Source organism: Haemaphysalis longicornis, unplaced genomic scaffold, assembly GCF_048455015.1.
Source record: "Haemaphysalis longicornis isolate Haplotype H1 unplaced genomic scaffold, Haemaphysalis longicornis Haplotype H1 scaffold_1, whole genome shotgun sequence".
Lineage (NCBI taxonomy): Eukaryota > Metazoa > Arthropoda > Arachnida > Ixodida > Ixodidae > Haemaphysalis > Haemaphysalis longicornis.
The window spans coordinates 452,365,182-452,389,238 of NW_027526203.1; the positions used below are offsets into that span (position 1 = coordinate 452,365,182).

The 24,057-nt window shown below is 49.1% G+C and overlaps 1 protein-coding gene across 1 annotated transcript in view; it reads right to left on the reverse strand.

Moving 5' to 3' along the window:
- The window catches only part of LOC144156049 (atrial natriuretic peptide receptor 1-like), a 116,331-nt gene that overhangs the window by 5,274 nt on the left and 87,000 nt on the right, over positions 1-24,057 (reverse strand). Inside the window, exons 16-17 of the mRNA XM_077687829.1 lie at positions 13,238-13,406; positions 3,349-4,057 (exon numbers count right to left, since the gene is read on the reverse strand). Of these exons, the coding sequence (XP_077543955.1) occupies positions 3,349-4,057; positions 13,238-13,406 (878 nt within the window). The remainder of the gene's footprint in view (positions 1-3,348; positions 4,058-13,237; positions 13,407-24,057) is intronic.

The window sequence follows — 24,057 nt, forward strand, 5'->3', positions numbered from 1 at the left end:
GGCCCACTACATGTCGGGATCAATTTGAAGGTGATCGCGAGAGAATCGATCAGCGGGCCTTTCAACCGACACAGCAGCCATTTTCAGAACTTTGGATATAAAGGTAGCAGTGCCTCCTTCCCCTCGTTGTCTCTTGCATTATACAACCCGTAACATGGCGCTGCTGCGTGTTTCTTTGTCACCCGAGTGATCCTCTTCAAACTGATCGCGTACTTAGCCGTGCGTTGTGGCCTCGCTGCTGTGATCTCTAGGTGCACTACAGATGCTTTCCTATGGCGGCCGCAGCTGGCGCCCCTCTCATAACGGGGAATGGCACTTTGTTCTAATGTATTTTCTCCCTTTCTGTGTGTTCGAGCCGCACGTATTTTTTTTTGTAAAAACCTTCCCGTGGCAGTTCCCGAACGTATATCGCTTGATTCATTAAATACAATATCGCACATACTTTGTCGCCAAGCCATATTGAAGCCAATACCAATCTTTTCTCTTACCATAATTCCTATTCTGGCTGAACGGTAGCAGTTGGAGATCCAGGGAGATTCAGCTATATATTTTGGAAGGAAACTCTGAACAATACGGCTCGATTACTAGAATTCCGGTGAGCACTTTGGTGCCGTATTAACGAAAGTGCCGTTCAGATCGCCGTAAAACGTGTGCGAGCGCATCTGGCTTTGCAACGACATACACCGGATGACTAAACAGTCGCAGCTGATTTGTCTACGCGCCTTCCTACTCGAGGGTGTGCCGGCACTAAAGTTCTGTTTTCTCTGCATGACAGCAGCGAAGCGCTGGTGTGCATGCGAAGCACTTCACTGTAATTCCCGTTGAAGACTATAAGACCGGATTCCCTGCCTTCGCGCCGACCTAGCGCTAATGTCGTACCGTATTTTCACGATTCTAACGCGCCCCGGATTGTAACGCGCGGCTAAGCTTAGGTAGGAAAAATTTTGGCGCCGATTCTACCGCGCAGATGTACTAAAACATGACGCCACCTACCTGACAAAAGACATTTTATTTCACGCATGCAACTGCAGCAGCAAAAATTTCGTGTGCTTCGTAAACTTGCTTACCCAGCTCCAGCTGGTATTAAAAGTGGAAGGGTAATATTGGAAGTGCAATTCAAAGTGCCTCGACCTTGATAATATTAGACGTGACGGGTTGGTGGTTCATTCGCTGTCAATTCATGAATGCCACCTGGGAGTCTTGAAGTACCGGAAAACGGCCGTCCTCTGGGCCGGCGAAGCCTTGCATAAAAATATGGCTCTGTTTTGTTTACGACAATCGCGCACTCATGTTTCCGGGACGCAAAGTGTGCATGATGTTGCTCCGTTCTTACCGACACCTTTTTGAAGTCATAACAACTGGAATGAGGAGCTAATTAGAACCTCAGAAATATCTGTACCAGCTGACTGAGGTATGCCCGTGACGAGTAATGGGTGCACCAATACCCCGTACTCACCCCTCAAAGGCACCACGTACTATCGTGATGTTTACAGATTGTTTTGGATTGGATTGAGTTGGATTTTGGAAGGAGTTCGTGTCCACGGTATGGTGTACTAGTACATCGTACCCACTATAGAGTTTCTCAATAGCTTACCTATGGAGTGGAATCTGGCGCTAGTGTCTTAGTGATTATGTGAAAGCGCTTCATGTCTCCGTGCCTGCCACCATACCCGTAGTTCGGCCGGAAGTTCGACGCGGCATGGCCGGCAACGACTTTGTGGCTACGCAAATGAAGTTCTTGTCAAAAAATGCTGACAAAAGTGCCGTGATTGGTAAATTTTTCTTTGTCTAAAACTGCTGTGCTAGAGTGCTTTGTTTGAGAAATAATTCTGGGGGTTAGAAAGACAAAAAAAAAAGAAAAAAAAAAGCGGGAGTCCTGCATTTTTTTAGCGCCACCAGATGCAGCGGGCTTTCCCCGATATATTTGTAAATTATTACATACTCGAAACTAGATACTGAATTCTTCGTGTTTCTGAGATGTTTAGCTGAAAATTAATTATTTAGATTGCCTGAAGCTGTGTGCCTGCTTCCTCTCAATACTGTATTATTACCGCCTGCTTCGCTCTTGGCAGGCGAAGCAGATAGAACAGCTAGAGCTGCAAAAGTGATTTAGTCGCGTTGTATTTATTTGTTTTGTCCAAGCTGATATAAATAAAGCTCTAGGGGAAGCCTATTACAGCAAGTAAGTCTTCAAGCAGCCGCGCAAAGCATTATATATGTGAAATTGCATTAATGCGTCAAATGGCAAATAAATACCGGTTTGCCGAGTCGATATCCATGTTGCCTCATTGCGCCTGTCAGTGCATGTTTCAAGAACCACACGCAGCGACGGCGACGAGCGGCGCAAAAATCTTAACTAAATGGGTACAGCCAACGGATAGTGCGGCAAGCCGCCGTCAGAACCCTCGCTCGCTTTTTTCCGGCCAGAAGCAGCCCACAAGCGGATGGCAGCGACGATGCAGTGGACTGCAGCGACGAGCGACGACGACGAAGTACCATTGGCAGCAGTATATTAATTCTTTTCGCTTGTCGTTGTCGCCCACACTATCCGTTTGCTGTACCTGTTGAGTTACGTTTTCCGCGTCGTTTGCGCCGTCGCTGCATGTGGTCACCCTTTTATCTTGAGAAACTCCTCGCTAACGCGAGCGCACGCGCTAAGCGCTAATCACTGTGTTATTTGGCCTTATATGTGATATGCATTTGTTATCTATATTGAGAGCCGTTGGCTGAACTGAAACAATTCGTTTTAATTAACTGATTTTCTTAACAACGGTGGCTCCCGTGGCCCATCGGAGAGCGCTCTTGCTCTCTGACGCGGCGGTGCGCGGGCGCGGCTCCCGCTCGCCTGCTCGCGTTACACGATCGCACCTGAAGCAGCTCGGCGGCGTCATCCAGCGGAAGCGCTGCGTACACATTGAATGCCGGAAAGCAGCATGCCGAAAACAAAACATGCCGAAAACAGAACTAAAACAAACACTTCAGAGCCGGCAAGTCTAATCCGTAGGGCTTTGCCCCAGCCACTTGCTGCCAGTCCGATTCTCCTGGTACCCCCAATTCCCATGGCGGCGTGCGATTGCAGCGACAGTTTCCACTCTAGGTAATATTGAGAAACTCTATGGTATCCACGGGCAGCTGCTGGCTGCTTTAAAGCCGATTTCGGGTTTAAGCCCGACTGCAAGACGCACACAAATTTCAAGGCTACTTTAATAAAAATAAAGGGGGGGGCAAATGCGGTATTCGCGACATGCATGCCCTGAGGGGCTTGAGCGTCGCGCCTGCTGCGAGGCAATCATGATGCTAATATGATCTAAGGTATTGCGCGGGAGGGTCAAAAGGACGGAGGCTCACCTTGACGTAGATGTCCCCGCGCAGCCTGTGGCGGAAGGTGCCGAAGGTGTCGAGGAGGCGCTTGGTCTCGCGCGTGATGTGTATCTTCATCGCCTCGCCGCAGCTTTCCATGCGCGAGGCGGTGTTGACCGAGTCGCCGAAGAGGCAGTAGCGGGGCCGCTTGAGGCCCACCACGCCCGCGGCGCAGGGGCCCGAGTGGACGCCGATGCGCAGGCGCAGCTTGCTGGCGGGCTGGTGGCGGATGCGGAAGCCCGCGATGGCCGTGAGCAGCGAGAGCGTCATGCGGCCGATCTCGCGCGCGTGCTCCTTGCCGTTGCGCACGGGCAGGCCGGAGACGACCATGTAGGCGTCGCCGATGGTCTCCACCTTGAACACGTCGTAGTTGATGATGATGGCGTCGAAGCAGGAGTAAAGGTCGTTCAGCAGGTCCACCACCTCGATGGGCGTGCTGTGGGCGCAGATGGCCGTGAAGCCGACGATGTCGCTGAAGCAGATGGTGGCGCACTCGAACGCTTCGGGCTGCACGTACTCGCCGCGCTTGAGCTGCTCGGCCACCGAGCGCGGCAGTACCTCGTAGAGCAGCTCGTCGCTCTTGCGCTTCTCCTCGACCAGCGCGGCCGTCTTCTCCTCGACCAGCTGCTCCAGGTTGTTGGCGTACTGCTCCATGCGCTGCAGCAGGTTGTCCAACAGGTTGCTGCTGCCCATTTGCCTGCGCGCCGCCAGATCGGATGTGGCACGCTGCAGCCGGCCTTCGAAACCGGCTTCCCCTCTGATTCGCTTGTCGGAAAGATTCCGACATCCACTCATCAACAAATGACACGTATGCGAGAAGAACACGCTATTTCAGCTGTCACAGAGCATGCGCGATTCATATACGGGTGGCAGGTTTACGCTTGGGTTAGGTCGACTCTATAGATCCCTTCCACCATAGATCCTGAACGCACACCTCGCGCACAGGAAGTTTGCGGGGATAAAGTGGTCGCAGTTAGCACAGGACCGGGGTAGTTGAAGATTAATGGGAGAGGCCTTTGCCCTGCAGTGGGCGTAGATAGGCTGGTGATGATGATGATGACAGATCCCTTGGTGCCTATAAAACATGTTTTTTTAAACATTCATGGCCAAATCTGCAGGGTCAAATCTGCAGGGTCAATGTGGTTGCCTATTATGTCCATATTGTACACAGTCCAAAAATATTTGAAAAATGTGCACACGCATCACCGGCACTGTATTTTACGTTGCAAACTCCGCTTGGCATGCGAGAAAACTAAGCCTTACTTTTAACAGCAGCAGAGAGAACAGTTTTAGTGCAAGTGTTTCGCGTGAACGTTTTTGTTGCACTCATTAATAAAATTGGGCTAAATTTTGATGCATCCCGTTTACCCCGAACGCTTATGTGAGTCTTGACAGCCACTCAGAGTGAAGCAATATTCATACCACTTTGCGTCGTTAAACTGGACTCACTAATGACGTTAACACTAACGACTTTTGGCCATTGGTTCAACTGAAAAGAACAGAACCAGATTAATATATGGTCAAAGGCTGTTGGTGGGTCCCTAAAGGGCAATTTAGCATCAAGTAGTTAAAAAACGCGTTAAAATATAAGACCATCTGGCACAGGAGCGACAATCTGAACGCACTCCTCGCGCACGAGTAGCTGTCGTTGCTCCAACATAGGGACCGTGCAGCAATTATGGCAGGGAGTCTGTAGAATGGAAACGTGAACAGCGTATAACATCGATCCGCCACCAGCGTGGCCACTAGGCCGTGCGATTATTTTGTTTCGAACGGTAAACAACAAATTCCTTGGGTACACTTAGGTGTGCTTACGTGGCTTCAATTCGAAATCATCATGTCTTCCGATGCCATTGCACGCCTCCTGCTCTACGGCCTTGCGGCATCGACCCCACTTAGAGGGCGCAGAAACTGGCGCTGTACCCGACCTCGAAGCCCCTGGAAACCCGAGACACTAAGAGAGTCACTCCAACAGCTCCGATGAACACCAGGCAGACGGACGGGTGCCCATGGCGCGCAATGGAGCCACGAGTAGTGGGCGCTCGTGGATCCACGGGGGGCTTACGCTCGTTTCGTGCTTTATAGTGAAGCTTTTTATGGCTACAGGGCGCCCTGAATTCCGTGCTGTCATTACATGGGCTTCCACTCAGAGGGGGGGGGGGGACAGCTCCGCGTTTTTTAGAGTGAAACTCTAGTCCTCGTAAGTGCATTAAGTAATAACAAAACCATAGTCACTGCCATTACCAAATGTTGAGAAAAATAAATACGTGTGCGTTTTGTAACCTGTTGCGACGCTGATTCCCCGAAAACCTGCCTTTGACCCTCCGTCATCGACTTGCCACGAACCGGCGTATTCACAGTGGCGAACTTTGCGCCTACTTGAACTATGCGCCTTTCAGCGACCTCGTGGCTTCTCAGGCGCCAACCGCTAACAATGGCAAGTGCTAACAATGGCATTGCTTGGCGCCCTGCACTGCAAGCCTCGGCGGCGTGCCCGCGCTTTATTGTCACGCCCTTTTGTGGCGTGTTGTCTTCAATAGGCCACTCGAAGAATATTGCCACCGAGGGATGCAAGGCGTCTTCGTGGTAGTGCAACATCGCCAGGACAAAGGGGGCTCTGACCCACGGCGGATTGCCACGGCGGGAGCAACCTGGCGCTCACCTGCCCAGGAGAGGAGGGATCTCTCGTGCGTGTGCGCGTGTGTGTTTTGCGTGGTGGCGCTGCTATCAGTGCCATGTTCCGTGATTGGTGCCTCCTGACGTCAGCCGGAGAAAAAGGGTGAAGGGGAAGGGATCCAACGTGCCTATTTAATCTCTCGCGTGCAGGAGCGCACTGCCCGCTCTCATACCAAGATGTAAATACTAGTATATAAAGTTTTCTTCTTCGTCAACTTGCCCGTCATGACTGCCCCGGCACTTCACCAACCTCGGCCCACATCGACCACGCTACCATGGTTCGCAACAGTGGAGTCAGCGGTGAAATTCTCAACAGTGGAGTCAGCCCCTGTCTTCCCAACAGTGGTGGCAGCGGTGGGATTCCCAACAGTGGAATCCCACCGCTGGGAAGCCCCTGGGAAGCCCCTGGCTTCCCAATAAACCATGTGTCTGATGCGTGTTTTATACTTTATTCGCTGATCATCCACCTTCACGTAGTCGAAGGGCTCCTAATTTTTCTGCGCCCGTTTTGTTTCTCCTCTTGGTACTTTGCCGTTAGAAAGCCGGGTTGCAATCGCGCACGTAGAGTTTTCGTGCCATGCGCTGCTTATAGCACCGGGTCTTTCGCGTTATGCGTCCCATAAGGGCTTTGTGTTAAAAAGCTCCCGCATGCAAGAAATGTCTTCACACGTACGTTCAAGATTCCCAAGTGCACGTTTAAGATAATTCGTAGCCCGTATACACTAAGCACGCCTCATATTTATTTATTTATTTATTTATTTATTTATTTAGTGTCGAGTTGTTGGCTTGGTGAATTATCTGGAGTTAGGGCAGCTCGTGCCTTTCGGCTGGACATCACAGGGGATGTGGTTTGAAGCTTGGTGCTGCCGACAAAGTAATCAGCAAAGCGCCATGCCCTCGCATTTTAAAGCGAAGCTTCAGTGCCCTCACTGATGCCGTTGTACGCCATTACGACCTCCAGGAAAGCCAACTTTCTTTGAAAATGATTATGAATGATCGTGGGTGAAGTGAAAAAAAAAAAACGCTTCCCGTGGCCGGAATCGAACCTGGTTCCCTCGCATTATGAAGCCAGCGTCTATCAAAATAAAAAAAAAAAAGATTGCTCCATTTAGAACATGGTCGAAGCGAACGCCAAGCAGCAGGTACCGATTCGCGCTGCACACCCCAAAGCTAAACGTTAGGCCTACGCAGTGCACACCCGAGAGTTACTTAAGTCGGTATTCTAGAAAAGTGGTGCGTGCCTCCAGAGTGACACATTCTCGCAGTGTGGGATTGGCCAACCAAGGAATCCCTCGCGAGAAAGCTTCGCGCTCAACCGTCGTCGTCGTTAGAGGGAGGGGTGCGTGATTTTTACCGTTTATTTGACATTTTTGTTGTACTTTTTGTTTCCGGAAAGCTGATTTTTTTTTTCGTAGGTAGTTTGTGCTGAATGAGAAGCACAATTTCCTGAGCAGGATTCCTAGGAACCGGTGTGCAGCCCGTTCCGATCGCGGATCGAGTTGTACGCTCAATGACGGTAATAAATTAAACGGAGTGAGAGAAAGAGAATCATTCTTTAAATAACAAGAAGAAGTAGCCCGTATAGAATGGCAGGTGCCGCCACGTGGGTCTTCCAATACAGAGCCCGGTTCTCAGGGGCACCTGGGGACTTCGTCACCGCGATAGACCTAGTGCCTGTTGGACAGTTTGATCTTGTTTACTTTCTCCGTACACATTCGCTCGCCGCCTTGCGAAAGAAAATGCAATTTAGGAAGGCGACAATATTGTTCGGCGACCGGGAAATTGCTCCCGGCAATGGCCCCCGAGTTCGTACGGGAAAATTAGTATTGCTCGTGATTTCTGGGAATTTGAGGCGCGACCTTCTGCTCCAAACCCGGACGTTCGGAGTTTCGAGTGAACGTCATAAAGCGTTCCACGTCCAGAATCAGCGCGACGCCTCTGTTGTTGTGCGAGGAGGAGGTAGGTTTTTGTAACCGTGCTTGGCGCGCGTATTGTCAAGAAGTAGTTTTGGGTGAAATATGGAAGTTTCCCTGTGGGGTCAGAAACAACAGAGGGAACGGACTGGTGGTTAGGAAAGAAGAAGGTGAAATAAAGGATGGTTGTGTTGTTAAACCTTGATGATGGACAAAGCAAGCGGAAGCTGCACGGCTGGCGAAAGCGCGCACATGCGTTGCTCGTTGCTTCGATTGCTCACTGTCCCAGAGGATCGACTTTAACATGGTGTACGGGTAAAACTGTTTACTCGTCGACAGCCCTAGACGAGGATAGGTTCCGTTCATACGAAGGTCAGCGGCATTTCAGTCCGTTTTCTCAATGTGGTTCGGAGCCGTGTGCGAGAAATGAAGCATTGCTACTGAAAAAATCTGCAAACGACGTCCCAAAACAATCAGTGCCGTTCTATTCCGTGAAAATGAATGACCTGCGAAGCAGGACGCAGTCGACGGAGTACACGAAACAAACCATGTTTGTTTGCAATTTGCGACTGAGCATACTTCCTAGTAGGGGTGGTCGTCGGTTACAAATTTTAATCCAATTAATCGGTAGTCTTTAATCGGTTAATTGATCGATTAATAGGTTACGTTGGTAACAAAAAAGGACGAAAATAATATTTTATAATAATTGTAAAATATAATAATAAATATTATCAATATGCTCCTAGGCCTGTTCACAGCTTTTTTAAGTGTAAGTGCACTCGGGATACTACTTAGTTCGACATGGAGCTCATCCCCCTAGAACTCAGTGCGGTGGAAGGGGAGTAGAGGAGAGTGAAATAATAGAGCAGAAAGAAAGAAGTATAAAGAAAGGGCTGAGTCAGGCTAGCACATCACAGACAACCCCAGATGAGCTGAGAAGATCATCATCATGACGCTGATGCGGGCGGGACGGTCATCACCGCGTTCGTCACTCGCACTATTTCTAGAATTAGGAAGATCAGTACCCGGCGTAATTGCTATGTGCACCGACTAACTGTGGTTTACTGACGCCATCGTGTGTTTGTATTACGGTAAAACGGGCAGAGTACCCCCTCGCCGTTTTTATACTACGTATATTTGTATTGTAATACCAGCTTGCGGTTTTAATTACTATCGTCTCGGAGCGTACTTGCATCGTTTTTTGTTGTGAACCAATCCAGGTTATTTGAACACGAATGTGATGCTCGACATGCTTCCGCAGAATTTTAACAAGCCATTCGTGTATCATTTCGCTCACGTGGCTTCAAACGATTAACCGGTTAAAAATTAATCGAAAAGCATCAATCGGAAGGTTAATCGATCAATCGCCCACCGCTGCTTATTCTAGCGAACAAACACGTGGCCCTCTGTTTCCCTCTTCCCTTGTCGCAGGTATCTTACTGTCGGCGTAACTCACAACCCAATCCACTCGACCAGTGAAGACACCAGACACGTCGCGTTCGGCTGTTTGACGTCCATGTGTAAACCTGCCGCCAGTACAGGGGGCATGACATCAGTAAGGGCATGAAACCTGTGTATCTTCGCGTGCACGCCCTCCCTTCATCTCTCCATTCCTCGCACGTGCTTACATAAACCGGCCACCGCTCATGCGCGCGTGCTGAAACGTGAAAGACACCGGAAAATAACAGTTGTGAAAGAGGTGTCAGCGGTGGCGAAAAGGAACGCTGAAGCGGCGCCGACTAAAGCGGCTTCACCGGAATGAAAACAGCGGGGGTTAAACGTGTACTGCTTCGCAGTAAAAAAATGGGACAGCTTCACACCGGTGGCTCGAAGACTGGGCAAACAGTGAAGGTGGCGGCCCCACCTTGCTTGTTCTTGTTGGTTCGACTAAGTTTATGTATGGTTATGCTGGAGACTGGGCCAAGTTTTATGCGTGGTTAAGCTTCGAGACTCGGTCAAGATTTCTGCGTGGTGTAGCCTTCCGCCGCTTCAACACCTCACCTGGATTTGCGAACTTGTCGCTGAAAGATTTCCATGACTGGCAGGCCCGGATCGTTTTGTCCGCCGGCTTTCACATCTCTCCCAATGTGGACCTCGTTAGCACGCGCTAGAACCGGCGGCAACCAGCTTCCCGAACTCGGCGTACTACAGGCGCGAACGCATGTGAACTGGCGAGGAGAAGAGCACGCGAGAGATCACGCCACGAGCGCTGAGCAGAGTGTTCTCGAAGGTCGAGCGGTGCCGGCGCGAGGGATAACGTTGCCGCGTCATCGTAGTGACGTCATAGCAAGGCGAGGCTTGGCTCCACCTACGCAGCTGGGCGACGGTCGTGCTGGGTGCCTCGCGCCGGAGGTGTTTTTTCTTTGCTTTTTTTTCTGACGTCACCAGACCAAGCTCAAGCTTAAACAGCTTCTCTGTTAAAAACGCAAGCGTAAAATAAGGTCGCTTAGCGCTTTCGTACTAGCGAACTTGAGCGAATCGAGCGCACGTAGGTATACCTTTAAGGAGGTACGCAGGTGTAACGCAATACACCGCACTTTGTGAATGATGCCTCTACACCAGTACCCTCCACCCCAGCGCCGTCATCGTGTGAGCTGTCTCGATGCCCGTCTACTCTGCTTTTTGGGAGGCTTAGCGCAGAAAAAGGCGAGGACGGTGGCAAACGTGACAGCCGCTACTAACAACTGAGTTTATTTCGAAAAGCACAAGCATATATATGACAGGCATGCACTGAAGAAAAAAGAAAAGAAGGGAAAAAATAGATACATCATGGGCATCTGGCGAACATCAGAAAAAAGTTTGTAGAAATGCACTTTCCTTATCATAGATAGAAAGCGAACGCACATGGGCCCCTTTCTTTTTATGAAAAAAGCCTCGGCAACCTCATGTGCGGTAGCATCTCTGCTCCTTTCTATTATTTTTTTCTCCAGATCGGGTTTACGGACAGAATCACAATCTTTGCAGTGTTGTGGCAAGTGTGAACCAGTTCCATTTTTCATCGACAGGGAACGCTCTGGTTTTCTCCCCGCCGCGTCGGTTGCACTCCCGCCGCGGCTCGCGGTGTCGTTCCTCGCACCAAAGCGCGATCCCCTGGGAGAGTGTTCTCTTTTCCTTTGTGGCTCGTATACAACGTCACAAACAAGTGGCGTGGTGCGATCCACCGCGAGAAAGGGAGAGAGAGAAATTTCAGTTAAAGCAGAGGACTCTGGTTAAAGCTAGCTACCCATGTCGGGTTTCCGAAGGTGCGGTGCTGGAGGGCCGCAAAGCAGTCTAAACCGATGCTCCGCTGGATTGAAGGTTCCGTGCGTGGTCGATCTGCCGGGCGAGGCGCGGCCAGGTTTTGGGCGAATACTTGGAGGACGAGCGGCCCATCCCTCCCAGGTGTATGGATTGGGGTGTGGTGAAAGGTGCGGGTGTAGGAAGTAGGGTGACGTCTTCCGCGAGAGACTCTGACGTTTCCTTTTCTTTTTTAGATTGGTGTTCTTAGAACTCGGCTTCTTTCGCGAATCGGCGCTTCATGCTTCGGAGAGTGTTCTGCTCGCTGAAACGCAGACAGTTTGCCCTAGACACAGGCAGCTTCGCTGCAAAACAAGCTATCCTTTCACCCGTAGAGCTGCATTTATGAAGATACATTATCAGGGTGGGGTTTTTAGGGAGTTCATTACAAAGAATACGCGAAGAAATGGTGCATGTTGTTGCGAATGCAATGATAACGTTTACCTCAGAGCTCAGACAAATTAACTGCCTATATTTTGAGCCTGGCGTTAGAGGTTTTACGTGAAACACTACGGCGATTTTATTTTGGAAAACTGTGTTGTTAACACAAAAGACTGTATTTCAGGGACGAGGACGAGAAGATGCGAATACTTGCGCGGCTCGATTCCTTTTCTATGACACTCGTCAAAACCCGGTGTTTCAATCACAACGAAACCTCAAAGGGAAAATGCAGTTTGATTTTGGTTTGGTCTTAAAATTAGAGCGCCGAATTCGATGCACTGAGGGTGAGTCTTGAGGACATTGCTAAGAAGCGCATGGTCTGCAACAGGAGTGGACAACTGCGCTATAAAAAATTATGTAGTGCACGGGTCGAGATTCTGGACGTAAACCAAAATAAAGAGTATGTAAGTGTTGTTCCACTCGCTCTTTATTAACATGTGGAACAAAATGAGGAGTACGATGCGCTCTCACCAGGACTTCCTAACCTTTAGTGATGTCACCTGCGGAGTGAGGAGGGATTCCACTAATGCTTCCAGCATGAATAAATTTGCCACATTACTTAGAACATAAAGACGCAATAGTTATGAGCGCTACAGGTTTCACGGGCGTGGGGTTGAACATTTTGTGGCAAAGTAGAATATTTGAGACAGGAATTTCCCAAAACTACGTGGAGGAGGTCTGACCAGTGCGAAACTCACGTGCCCCCTTTCTTTTCCTCCTCCTCCTCCTCCTCCTCCTCCTCCTCCTCCTCCTCCTCCTCCTCAGCTATTTATGTTGCGGAATGCGAGCTGAGAAAGTTGGCCCAATGGCCTCAAATAACAGGTCCGCTCAGAGCCTCACCTAAAGAACTTGAAACCATTTTAGTGGAAAAGCCCCATTGCCTACCTCTGCCGGCTTCGTGGGAAATTCGTATAGCCTGTTTATGGAAGACAGTTTTATAAAGCCTGTTTTGTTAAGTCTCATTCATGAAGGGTCATTTGTGAAACGCGTGAAGCCTCCAGTATTTTCTTGTTTATAGCTAGCTTGCTCGAATGTTGATACGCAGCACAGAGAGGGGGTGAGGCGGGGATACGATGGGTCGCGACGTCAGGCCCAACATCAGGCTTGGAGGTATACGTCGTCAACTGGTGCCCACAGCTCGACGTACAACACGCATGACGTCGCATGACATGTTGTTAAGCTCAACGTTAAGGTTACCTAACGTTAAGCCTACACACTGGACTTTAGGTCTAACGTTGTGGTGTGAGGTCCAACGTCGTCAAGTGGCAACCATTAGAACCAGTACTTACCCACTATACGTCAAGCTGCGGGTGCCGGTTGACGTCGTAAGACCCCAAAGCGTTACATTAAGCCTAAGCTTCCAAACTCATACGCATACCCGACAGTTGCTGCTCGTCACCTAGAAAAGTGTCCCATACTCACAGAGCATCAGGAATGAGCAGGAGTGTATGCTGCCTTCGCACGATATTACTTGGTTGCCGCAGTCAAACTGTCTCTACGTTATTCATTTCAACTTCAGCTCGCCTGCTCAAGAGGCGTGAGAGGGGTATATAGAGAAGGGGTGCACTCGCCTGGTGTACTTGCGCATGAGCTGTTTGAGGATGGGAAACGAGGGCCGGAGCACGGGGCTCTCGTTCCAGCAGAGCTTCATCAGCGACAGCAACTCGCGGGGACAATCGGCTGGCGTCACGTCGGGCCGGAATGGCGGCCGCGAGCCCAGCTTCACCCGGAACAGGATCTCTGCGAGCGGGGAGGAAGAACTTGCGCGTCTGCAGCTCTCACCATACTTCGTGTTGGTGTAGCCCTCTCTCCCGCTGTTACCCGGGAGTGGATACCACGCTACCATGCCCCGTTCGACCAGAACTGCCCCTTTTGCACGGCTCCTGCCGAAGATGCCGACACAGAACATTTTCTGTGGACGTTCTCTTCATTGGAAGCGGCCAGAACACGACACCTTCGAGGCACAGGCCTCCACCCTGGCAGACCACCTGACCTTCAGCGGTGGATATGGGGATCCCATCACCACTCCCTCCTTGCGTTTCTTCGCGAAACGGGAGTTAACCTATACTTGTAACATACTATTTATGCCAACGGGCATACTATCGCAATTAAAAAAAAAGAAACAAACTAACATAAAATCCAGTATACAGGTTGATCAAATTTAAGCCGACAGGTATTTTTAAAATTAGACGCTTAGATGTACGTGAATACCACCGCTACAGTGAGGTTATGCGCCAAGGGGGACACACAATGAGGTGCTAACTATTGATGTCGGCGGCGTAATTAACTAAAATTGATTAATTACCTTTTTAGCGGCTGCAGTAAGCAGGCATGTTTGTATTGAAAAGTTAGAGGTGATCGTGCTTCCATTTGGCAGAATTCTTGTAGCGCATCCGTACTCCGAGATATAGAACTGCCAAGTTTAATTTCCGTTCGCATGATTACGCATGCAAGACAGTGGAGACCGGCGCAAAGCTCCTCCCTTTTGTAACGCGCCTGTTGTGTACGGTGTTTGGTTCGACAACGGGGTGGAGGCATAGGCGAAAGTGATAACTGGCCCCCTTTGAGTCTTGGCTGGCGTTATCGCAATCTTCAGTACTCGGAAGCGCTATCGAAACAGTACATGCGTAATGCGTCTAGCATGCGTAATCATGCGAACGGCAATTAAACTTCGTAGTTAGATATCTCGGAGCACGGATGCGGTAGAGGAATTCTGCCACATGGAACTGTATGGAAACACGATTGCCTGTAACTTTTCCATACAAACATGCCTGCTTACTGCAGCCACTAAAAAGTTAATTATTGAATTTTAGTAATTAAGCCACCGGCATTAATAATTACTACCAAATTCTGTGTCCCCCGGGGCGCATAAACTCACTGTAGAGGTGCTCTGCACGTAAAATTAAACGCCTAATTTAAAAAAAAATCTGTCGACTTAACTCTGATCACCCTGTATAGCGGCTAATGATTCGACATTCCCGGTTCTGTTTCCGCCGCAAGCTGTGCTTGGCAAACGACGGATGGCGCCACACGCCGAAGTTAAAAGTCACCCAAAAAATAGGTACACAGGCAGAAAACAGTCACGTAAAGCCTACTGATTAGACCTAATTCTGCTTTGCGCTATTGTATAAATAAAAATGCTCAGCGTGGCTTTAGAGTCAAGCGACAGAGCAGAGCTGAGAATAGCCAAAAGAGTAACTCTTTGACCAGGTGATCACATTACTAATGTTTAACCAAGAGAACCGCAGGAATGAGAGAAGAAACGTTAAGGATCATGCAGCCACTGATCATGAGCCGGATATCGCAAAATCTACCGTACCACAAACTTACCCACTTAAAATCAAATGTATACCATCACCAGGACAGCAGATAAGGCAGCCCTCCACAACATCCACCTCACAATTTTTACCGTGAGGCGCAATAACAAATGGTGGACTACGCGGGTAACAAAATGGACACCAAGAGAAGGGTTTACAAGGAGGGGAAGGCCTCTAACTATATGGAGGGACGAAATAAGAAAGTTCGGAGGCAAAGAATACACTGCCAGCGCAGCACAGCAGCAGGTGAAGGCCAATTGGAGATGCCTTCTTACTGCAGTTAGTTAAATTGGCTGTTGATGATAATGATGATGACGAGTAAGTCCGCAGATTGTGCCTTTTAAAGCCCTTTTGTTTTGAAGAAATTGGAGAAACCGCTCTCCTTGCACCGCTGGTGTGTCTCGAAAAACAAAATAAAATCACGACGGGGTATCGTATGGAAGACAGTGCCCCCTCTCCTCCCCCCTCTCCTCCCCCCTCTCCTCCCCCTCTCTCCCTCCGGAAAAGAATCGACTGCACGCCATCCCGGACATGTCAGCGATCCAGGGATCCCGCAAGAAAACTTCCTACCACTATCGAAAACGTGGATTTCAACCTACAGAAGGACAGTCGATATGGCAAGATAAGTAGTTCATCGAGCGAAGTTCCCATATCAGGAGAATACAGTATACACCGACTACGGGATGTACGACAGTAGGAGGCAGCACTTGCCTTAGTTGACTTCTCTGGCAATCTTAGGGACTGCATGACCCTTCAACATACACGAACCAAGTCACGGAGGCTGGAGCTATTCACTTGGCAATCGGACTATTAAAAGTATCGAATAGAAAGAAGCCTAAATGCCATTACAGGCTGTAGGTTGCAGGGAGAATACCTAAACGCTTCGGTAACATACTCCCATTCACAATGAACAAAGTTAACAACGTCACCTGGACACTCGGACACCACGGTATGGAAGAGAACGAGCCGCCGACCAAGAAGAACGCGAACCCACATGCCGTGTAACTTGCAGCCACGACTACCGCACTCCCCTCCCCAAAAAACTCTAGGAACGTCTCATAATCCCACGCCTAGGAACACGATCTTCCCCCGTGCTACAAGGGGGTCTCACTCCCGAAGAATTGAAAACTCTTTGGAGGATAAACCAACACGACGCATCCCCAGCTTTCTGGCTCAAAATTCTGACTTCTCGGGAGTTCAATGAAACCACTTCAGGAAAGTGACATTTGGAATAGAGGTAGACGTCAACGGGGAGATGAAACCTCTAAAAGAATTTTTTAGTATTCTGAATATTTTTTGTGTAATTCTCTGTCAAATCTTACTCCCCATGCATTTGTATGGGATAGTTTCCATGACTGAGGAACTCAATCGCCCAACGTGCTACACTTGAAACTGTGCACAAAGCAAGTTTTCACCCCCAATATTACCTGCGCGAAATAACTTTCCATTTCGCTAAATATATACACAGTAATCACTGTTGAAAGAACTGCCATGAGCGGGAAAGCTGCACAGGAATACCTACAAATAAATATGCGGAAAGATGTTCGGTGGGAACATCAAACATTACCTTAGAGCTCTGATGAATTTAAGGAACATCCACCCTATTCCACGCAACCTAACCATGTACAAGGGTATGATCGGGGGAGAATAACACCAACATTACATATTCCATTTCCATCGAAACATGGGAGGCAGCTTTGTGCAGCTCGTTACCTCAAGATCAGCGCGAGCTGATCGGGAAGGCAAGGGAAGGAGCTGCTGCATCTGGGTCCCTAGACTTCAAATTCCACCTTTGAGCTCTATAGAATCTCATTACCTCCTTTTCGTAAACCCAAACTATTTCTTTCTCAACAAAGATTTCCACCCTCTATATAGTGTCGCAACAAGCAAAAACGTTCCATTCGGCATAGACATTAGAGAATAAGCACTGCAACACTGCCACTGCCACCTTCTCGCTCAAACTCAGACCAACACCCTCAGCCGCAACCTTTCACGCGCACATCTTCAACCACAGAAGCACAGAGGACCTCTGTCTTTCCTAGGCCATGGCGATTAGACACCCTTGCTGCTAGTCTGTCTCTCCGCTGACCTCCAGGGCTCGTGAAGCATAGATCGTAAATGCAGCAATTCCGTTCTAAAACGCCCCCTGTGAGTCGAAGTAACGCTATCGCGTCCTGCATCTTAAGACCCGAACATAGATGTCATCTGCAACCTTTTTTCTTTCTTTTTTTTTGTGAACGCTAATGGACAAAGCTCAAGCTTAAACAGCTCTGCTATTAAAAGGCCTTGCAAACAGGGCTCGTTATGCCACTCAAGATATATGCGTGTACTCATTATACCTACATGTGGTTCGAATTGCTTCAGTTTTGGGTTCAAAAATCAAACTAAACATACAGTGACGCATTTGTACCGGACCTTCTGCTATCAATAACAACTGCTTACTTACGTTTGTAGTGAGGCATTTACTGAGGAGAACTGATCTGTAAAGTATTAATACAGATACACTCTTAGGCAAAAAGGACTAAAATAGGGACTAAAATACAGCCGTTAGTCTTCGCGGGCGACCGTTCATCTTCAAAGGGAGTATCTGCGGCAGAGTACGTGCCGTGTGCATAAATTCGGACTAACTGTTCGTCCCCGCCGATCTATAAGGAGTAACGGGAAGACGAAACGCATGCAGTTAGTCTCTTTGCTGCGTCGTTAATCCCCTAATGGCGTCGTCGTTGCCCTTTCGCGCATATGTCTGCGAACAGTTTTATATTTCCAAAACACAAGGCATTGCAGTCACTGGGTGCTTTAGATGGTGCCACGGGAGAAAATATTGATGTTAGTTATAAGAAAATCGCCTAGGGTTAGTAGAGCGGCGGGTAATGGCAAGGAGCGGCGAAGCGCGATTGTCATACGCTTCTCGGCGAGGTTATGTTGATACGCTGTGTTGCATTCGATTCATGCGAGATAATAACGGCCAATGAAAGCTTTCAAGCGCCTTAACAGTAACTCAAAAATTAGTGACAGTTGCAAAAGTGGATTCCTGAGCGTAATGAATATGTATATGTTTAACAGATTAGAAAAAACGCATGTTGCTGATGACAACTGCAAAACAAAAATGCTCGCTACAGGTAAGCGTCTCGAAGTTATCTTTTACACTCGGTACATAATTGCCTTGGGCACCAAAGCTATGACAATGCTGCAACTGCTGTAAAACCCGCTTGCATTTCGCAGTCGCAATCGTCTAGCGACGCGAATTTGAAGAATTCAGGCTAAGCAACACCAAATTCGCTTTCGCCGATGCAGGAAAATATGGCATGTTTCCTTATTCTGACACTCACACAGACGACACCTTTCACATACGTTACATAGAGCACTTAACATATGTATCGAACACTAAGAAAGCACTTAGCTTGCGCTAATTTGTGCGGAAACAAATGAGTCGTCCGATCACCCAGCTACCTATCTCAACTAGGCGACGACGAGTTGATTGTTATTTACGAAAAAAACTATGGTTGTGAGGCTCTACTTCGAATCGAACTGAGCAATAGTCCCTAAACCTAGCAAAGCGCTAAGCGCAAGGCGCAAAACGCGGTCACGTTCGCTTGCACAGATAGAAATTGGGGCACCAGTTGCAATGGATCTGTTGCGTTATGCACAGAACTACACTCTGTACACTTGAATATTATTTGCCGCAGGAGCCATCCGGCGGCGTGGTCTAGCGGATAGCGCGTCGGGTTCCTTGTGTATAATTGCGGGCGTCAGGGGTTCGATCCCTGCCGGTGCTGGCGTTTCATTCTTTTTTCTGCACTCTACGCAGTTCGTCCTTGGGGAGTATCGGAACGGACCATCCGGGTGGGGGACTAACCGTTCGTCCTCTCGCAGTTAGTCCCCAAAGGGACTAATGATTGTGGCAGAGGCCGTTAGTCCCCGAAAGGACGAACTTTTAGTCCTTTTTGCCTAAGAGTGTAGACAAGCATCAGCTACTTCACCTCAGCATAAACCATGAGAAATAGAAGTAGCAGTTTAAACGGTATCTGACTGGTTTAACGTTGCTGCGTTGTGGTTCTAACCAATTTTAGTATCTTTTAATGGTTGCAACTTGTAGGGACGCAGCCCCTACGAGCGCCCGCGCAGGGTGATTACGGTGAAGTGCGCGCGTCGAACAGCGATAGTGGCGTCAGTGCGTCATGAGCACGTGCGCGCGTGTGTGATGAACAGTGAGACGGGACAAATACGTGTAGTGCGCATACAACCCGGGACATGCGCACAACCAACGGAGTGGCGTAAAAGCGGCGCTCACAGGAGCGCCGGGGGGGAGTGCGCACCGGGGCACACGCGAGAGCGGCTGCTTCCGCGGGCTGCGGACGGGACCGACGGGCGGCCAGCGACAGCAATGACGCCCGGACGCGAGGAGCAACCAGCGTCCGCGGCGGACGCTCTTTACCCGTCGTCGGCCCAAGTGACTGAAGACGTCGTCGTGAGTGTACAGCACCATGCTGTAACTTTCTGGACAAGCAGGGCGTCAACCGCCGCAATGTTTTAAATGCAGAGCATTTCAGTAACTCACGATGTCACCCGCGTTGACGTCCGTAGTCTGCACCGCACCCCTCCCTACTATATATAAAAAAAATACTATCCGGCGCCCGGTTTCGATCCCTCGACCCTGCGGGCGGAATGCAATGTACATGGTGCTCTACCCACTGCGCCACAAAGCCGACACAGAATGGGACGCGACGAACACGCCTTATATCGCTGACTCATTCAAATTACTGCTGACGAGCGCTCTCTCGTCAGCAGTTGCCACAAGTGCAACAACATTAACGTAACGCAAACTACTTAACGTCGTGCGCCCCCGGAAATGCTCTGCATTTGATCGTGCCCCTCGCGAGGGGGATGTTTCACTGCGTCTTCTCTCGGTCGCGGGACCCGTGGCGCCATCTGGCGGAGGCGCGGCACAACTCGTAGCACTTTCTTTGAAAAAGCGCCTCGAAAGCGCGGCAAATATGAAATAGGGATGACGCGCTTTCGAGGCAATCCGCCGACGCGGCTGCTTTGTGTACAGACTCGGCGGCGAGCGTCCCGGGATTCTGGTGCCGACCGAACCCCATTTTCTTTGTAGGCGTTTATTTGCAGACAGCCACGGGTCACGTGATTGTCTAGACCAATGAGTTTTTTCTTTACGCGCTTTCCGTGCTTGCTTGCTGTACTCTTTTTATATTGCTCCCAACTTGCTTTGTTTGTTTTTTCCTACCTTGGTTTTCCCGGATAAACCGGTGATTTGTCCTCATGCGGATCGGCGTTACTTCGTCGGGCGGGTACGGGCTCGCGAACCCTTTATGCTCGAAGGGGGGATCCTTCAAACTATAAACGCATTTATTAACATTCATAAACGGTATCCGAAATAGTAATAACCCGAGCAATGCACGGAATCTTTCATAGAAGGTCCCCTTGACGATTCTTGCTACGGAACCTCCTGGTCAAATAAATGAAAACCTAAATAAAAATCGTGATACATGGAATTACCTTTTTGGTATATAAGCTAAGAACTAAATCAAAGGCCGTCGTACTGTGACAAGACTATTTTTTCCCTTTTCAAAACGCCTTATAAAGGCGAGAACACAATAAAGACGGCGACACAAGCGCTGGAATTGTTTTTGTCCCGCTATCTCAAAACGTCCCGCAGTGAAGCGGCGCTTGAGCACAAGTAATAAAATACCGCGCGAGGTGGATGGGAGCGCAGTAATAGTCAAGCCGTAGAGAAGACAAAAAGAAAAAAATAAAGCGAGGAAGTAATCAAACGACGAGTTAGCGTGGGGTGGCAGGGAACTTGAGTTCCTCGGGATTTAACTTTTGATCGCTCCTTCAGTACCATGGCACGGAGAGTATCTCGCGTGGGACTTTGCTTCATCGCATGCCCTGCGACAGTGCTGATCGGCGTGGATGCTAGTGACGACTGTGTCAAATCAATCACCATTAAAGTAGCTGTAATGCGGCTCAAAGCTAACTATACAAGTAGCTAATCCTCTCGAAGAAAGCCAAGTTAAGCCTAATTTCAGGAAAAAAATCAGTGGCATTCCATTCCGTGTAGGTGGATGACCAGCGGAGCTGTTTGTGGGCTATTGGTTGGTCAAAAGCTCCCTCTCAGGCCGGGCCGCTGCGTCGGGGACGCGTTCAGCGGTATTGTACCGTTTTTCCTCCTCGCGGTTTTCGGGGTGCCGACGGAGGGCATCGCGCTTACACTTGATGTTGGCGGCCCGATCGTCGTCGGTGGTCTCTTTCCGCCGCGTTCATGGGGAGTTAGCCTATTTTGCCTTTTATAATGGGCTTAACTGCGCAACACACAATATGGGAAAGCGTGCTGTAAGATCAAGCTTACAGTTGATCTTTTAAAAGTCCGCTTTACTTCTAAGCCCACATTAATGGCTGGGAAGACATTTTTCCAGGGGCAATATACGCCATTTTATATCAAAATATGAAGCGCCGGGGGGCGAACAGGTGGCCGAAAGAAGAGGGCGTGCATACGGCGCGAAAGGAGATTACGCAGACAGCCACGGCACGTACAGCCGGTAAAAGGCTTGTCTATAACACAACGTTCGTACTCTCAGCCCTATCCTGCCCCGCCGGAGCGGGATTTGAATAAAACTACTGCGGAATTCTGAAGTCTTAGCCCTTCGCTTTTGCCTCCGACATGTTTGGAACGAGTATGTTTCGGCAGTTTTCGTATGTAGCTGGTTGAAGTTGAAATCGCTGTTATAGACAAGCGTTTTACCGGCTGTACAGTGATCACCGGCCCGAGAGCTGAGAGAACGAGCAGCTTTTCTCGGCCTACGCACGACAGGAAAAAAAAAAGGAGGGGGGGGGGGGAGTTTCTTCAAGCCACTTTAATGTTTTTGTCTCTGTGTGTAATGTACGCAAAAGTTACCGCTATGAATCCAAACCAGCTGGCTCACCTCTCGGTGTTATTGGAGTCAGCCTATATCAAAATTGACCGACTTTACCGGGTGAATCCATCGTTGAAAAGGCGATAACATTGTGGCTTCTGCAGCTGAGACCTTGCAACACAGACGGTGTCTAGGTTTAAAGCACTGGGAGACAAGCACCCTTGCAGGGAGAGGAGCGCGCAGTGTTTTGATCGGCTCGCGGCAGCAGGTTCGTCACTTTCGAACTACGATCGATCGCACACCTCGCGTAAACCTCCAGATGGGTCGCTCTCGAAGTGTTACTAAATGTACCCGTTTTCAAGGCATGGTGGCACTCGCGCAGCACATGCTAGTGGTCGGTCAGAGAAAAGCTCCTGCTTATAAAACCGCTCATGTATAGGCGTCGAAAGGGCCCGTGCCAAATGAATGACCGCTACCTCAAAGGCCGTGAACAAGGGACTGTTAGCAGCGTATTAGGTCACTATAAGGTAGCGAATTGGGTGATTAGGAAAATACTGACGATGGTCAGCGCAGATGAAAGCACGGAAGAGTCGTTCCTTGTGTTGTTTCCACTCTTCTTGTTCCGTGTTCTCGTTTGCGCTGACCATCACATGTCACTATAAATGTATGAGGCTCGCTCACGCTGCACTGTAATATTTACCATTCCTCTTTATTTTGGGCCAGAAGTAATTAAGGAATAGAGTTCGTGATAAGTAATAAATGCATAATTGCAGTCAGCGAGAGACGATGAACAACAATGCGGATCCTCAAACGCGTGTTGAGTGTGTTGCTTCACTCAAAAGAGTTTGCTTATCTGCGGGGGTCGTCGTGATTGGGCTTTTCTCGCGTAAATCTGTTCGCTTTTGGTGCATTTTCCTTCGGTAGCACATCTCCGCGCAGTGTGTTTTTTTTTGCTTGTTTGCTTTTCTTTTGTTTGTGTTGTGGTTCCTTATGCATATATATTTTCTTTCTACCTAATAAAACTAAGTTGTTAGACCAGCGGCTTTCCTGCGTGTTTCTTCTCTCCGTCTACGTGTCTTCTCCGCTGGTTCCGTCCAAAATGTCTTTCAACTCGCCCAACTTGCCACACTCTTCAAACGCGCGCGGGCCAAGGGCGTGGGAGATAGATAAGCACCTTCAAAACTAAAAAAAAACGATTTTAAATATAAATTAAATGCAAATAAATGAATTCTTGCGACCATGAAATAATTCTTCCGAATGCAATATATTGCTGGCGTATGTCATTGCGGCGATAGAAACTGACATGTAGCTGGATCGTCACCCCGTGCTGTGAGCACTTAAAGCATCTAAATCTACACGCTGTGACGCTTGTATTTGCCTCGATTCAATTTCCGATTTGAATTTTATATTTACAGTGATGTTAAGGTACCATAGGACACTGGACCTCTAGGGGGTGGAAATCTTGCACGTGGCTTCAGATTGTGAACGACCGGCGCGGTGTTTTTATGCATTACACCCCCCTCTGCGCCCGCTTTTGGAATTGAAATGTCAGCAAACTGTAGACAGCAGGCGTTTTTGGAAAACTCCGGATGCCGATCGCATCCCGGTCGCCTTCACCTTGCCGCTACAATCGCTCGACAGAGGAGACGAAGTGACGAGTAGACGGGAACAGCCCGGCCGATCTACCGGAAGTCCGAGCTTCCGAACTCCGCTCCGAAACGAGAGTAGCGTGGGCCGAGAGTCGGCCGCCGGATGTCGTTCGTCTGCCCTCCAGCGTAACCCCAGCCCGCGCGAAGGCGTGAGGGCTGTCCAATAAAGTCGGGCCTAAGCTCGAGGCACTTAGTTGGAAAGTAGACCAAAAGGTAGAAGGAAAGAAAGAAGTAGCAAGAAAAAGTAATTTTGTTCAAGTGCACTCTGTTCAAGAGCTGCGTTTCGGACCCGCCCTGACGTAGCTTCCTATCGGCTACAGAACGTTTCCTGTAGAAAACACGTGCCATGGTGAAGCTTCCTCAATTCTCTTTTGTGAAGTCGTGCGCCGGCCTTATTTGCTGCTCGTAGAAAGATCGAATGGGACACTCGATATTTGACGCGTGTAAGCTATCTTCACGACGCTCACTATATGTACCAGTTCCCCGCCTGTGAAGCGGTACAGATCGCGAACTTCAAATCACGTTTTTTTTTTTCTTTTTTGTTATTATTTCT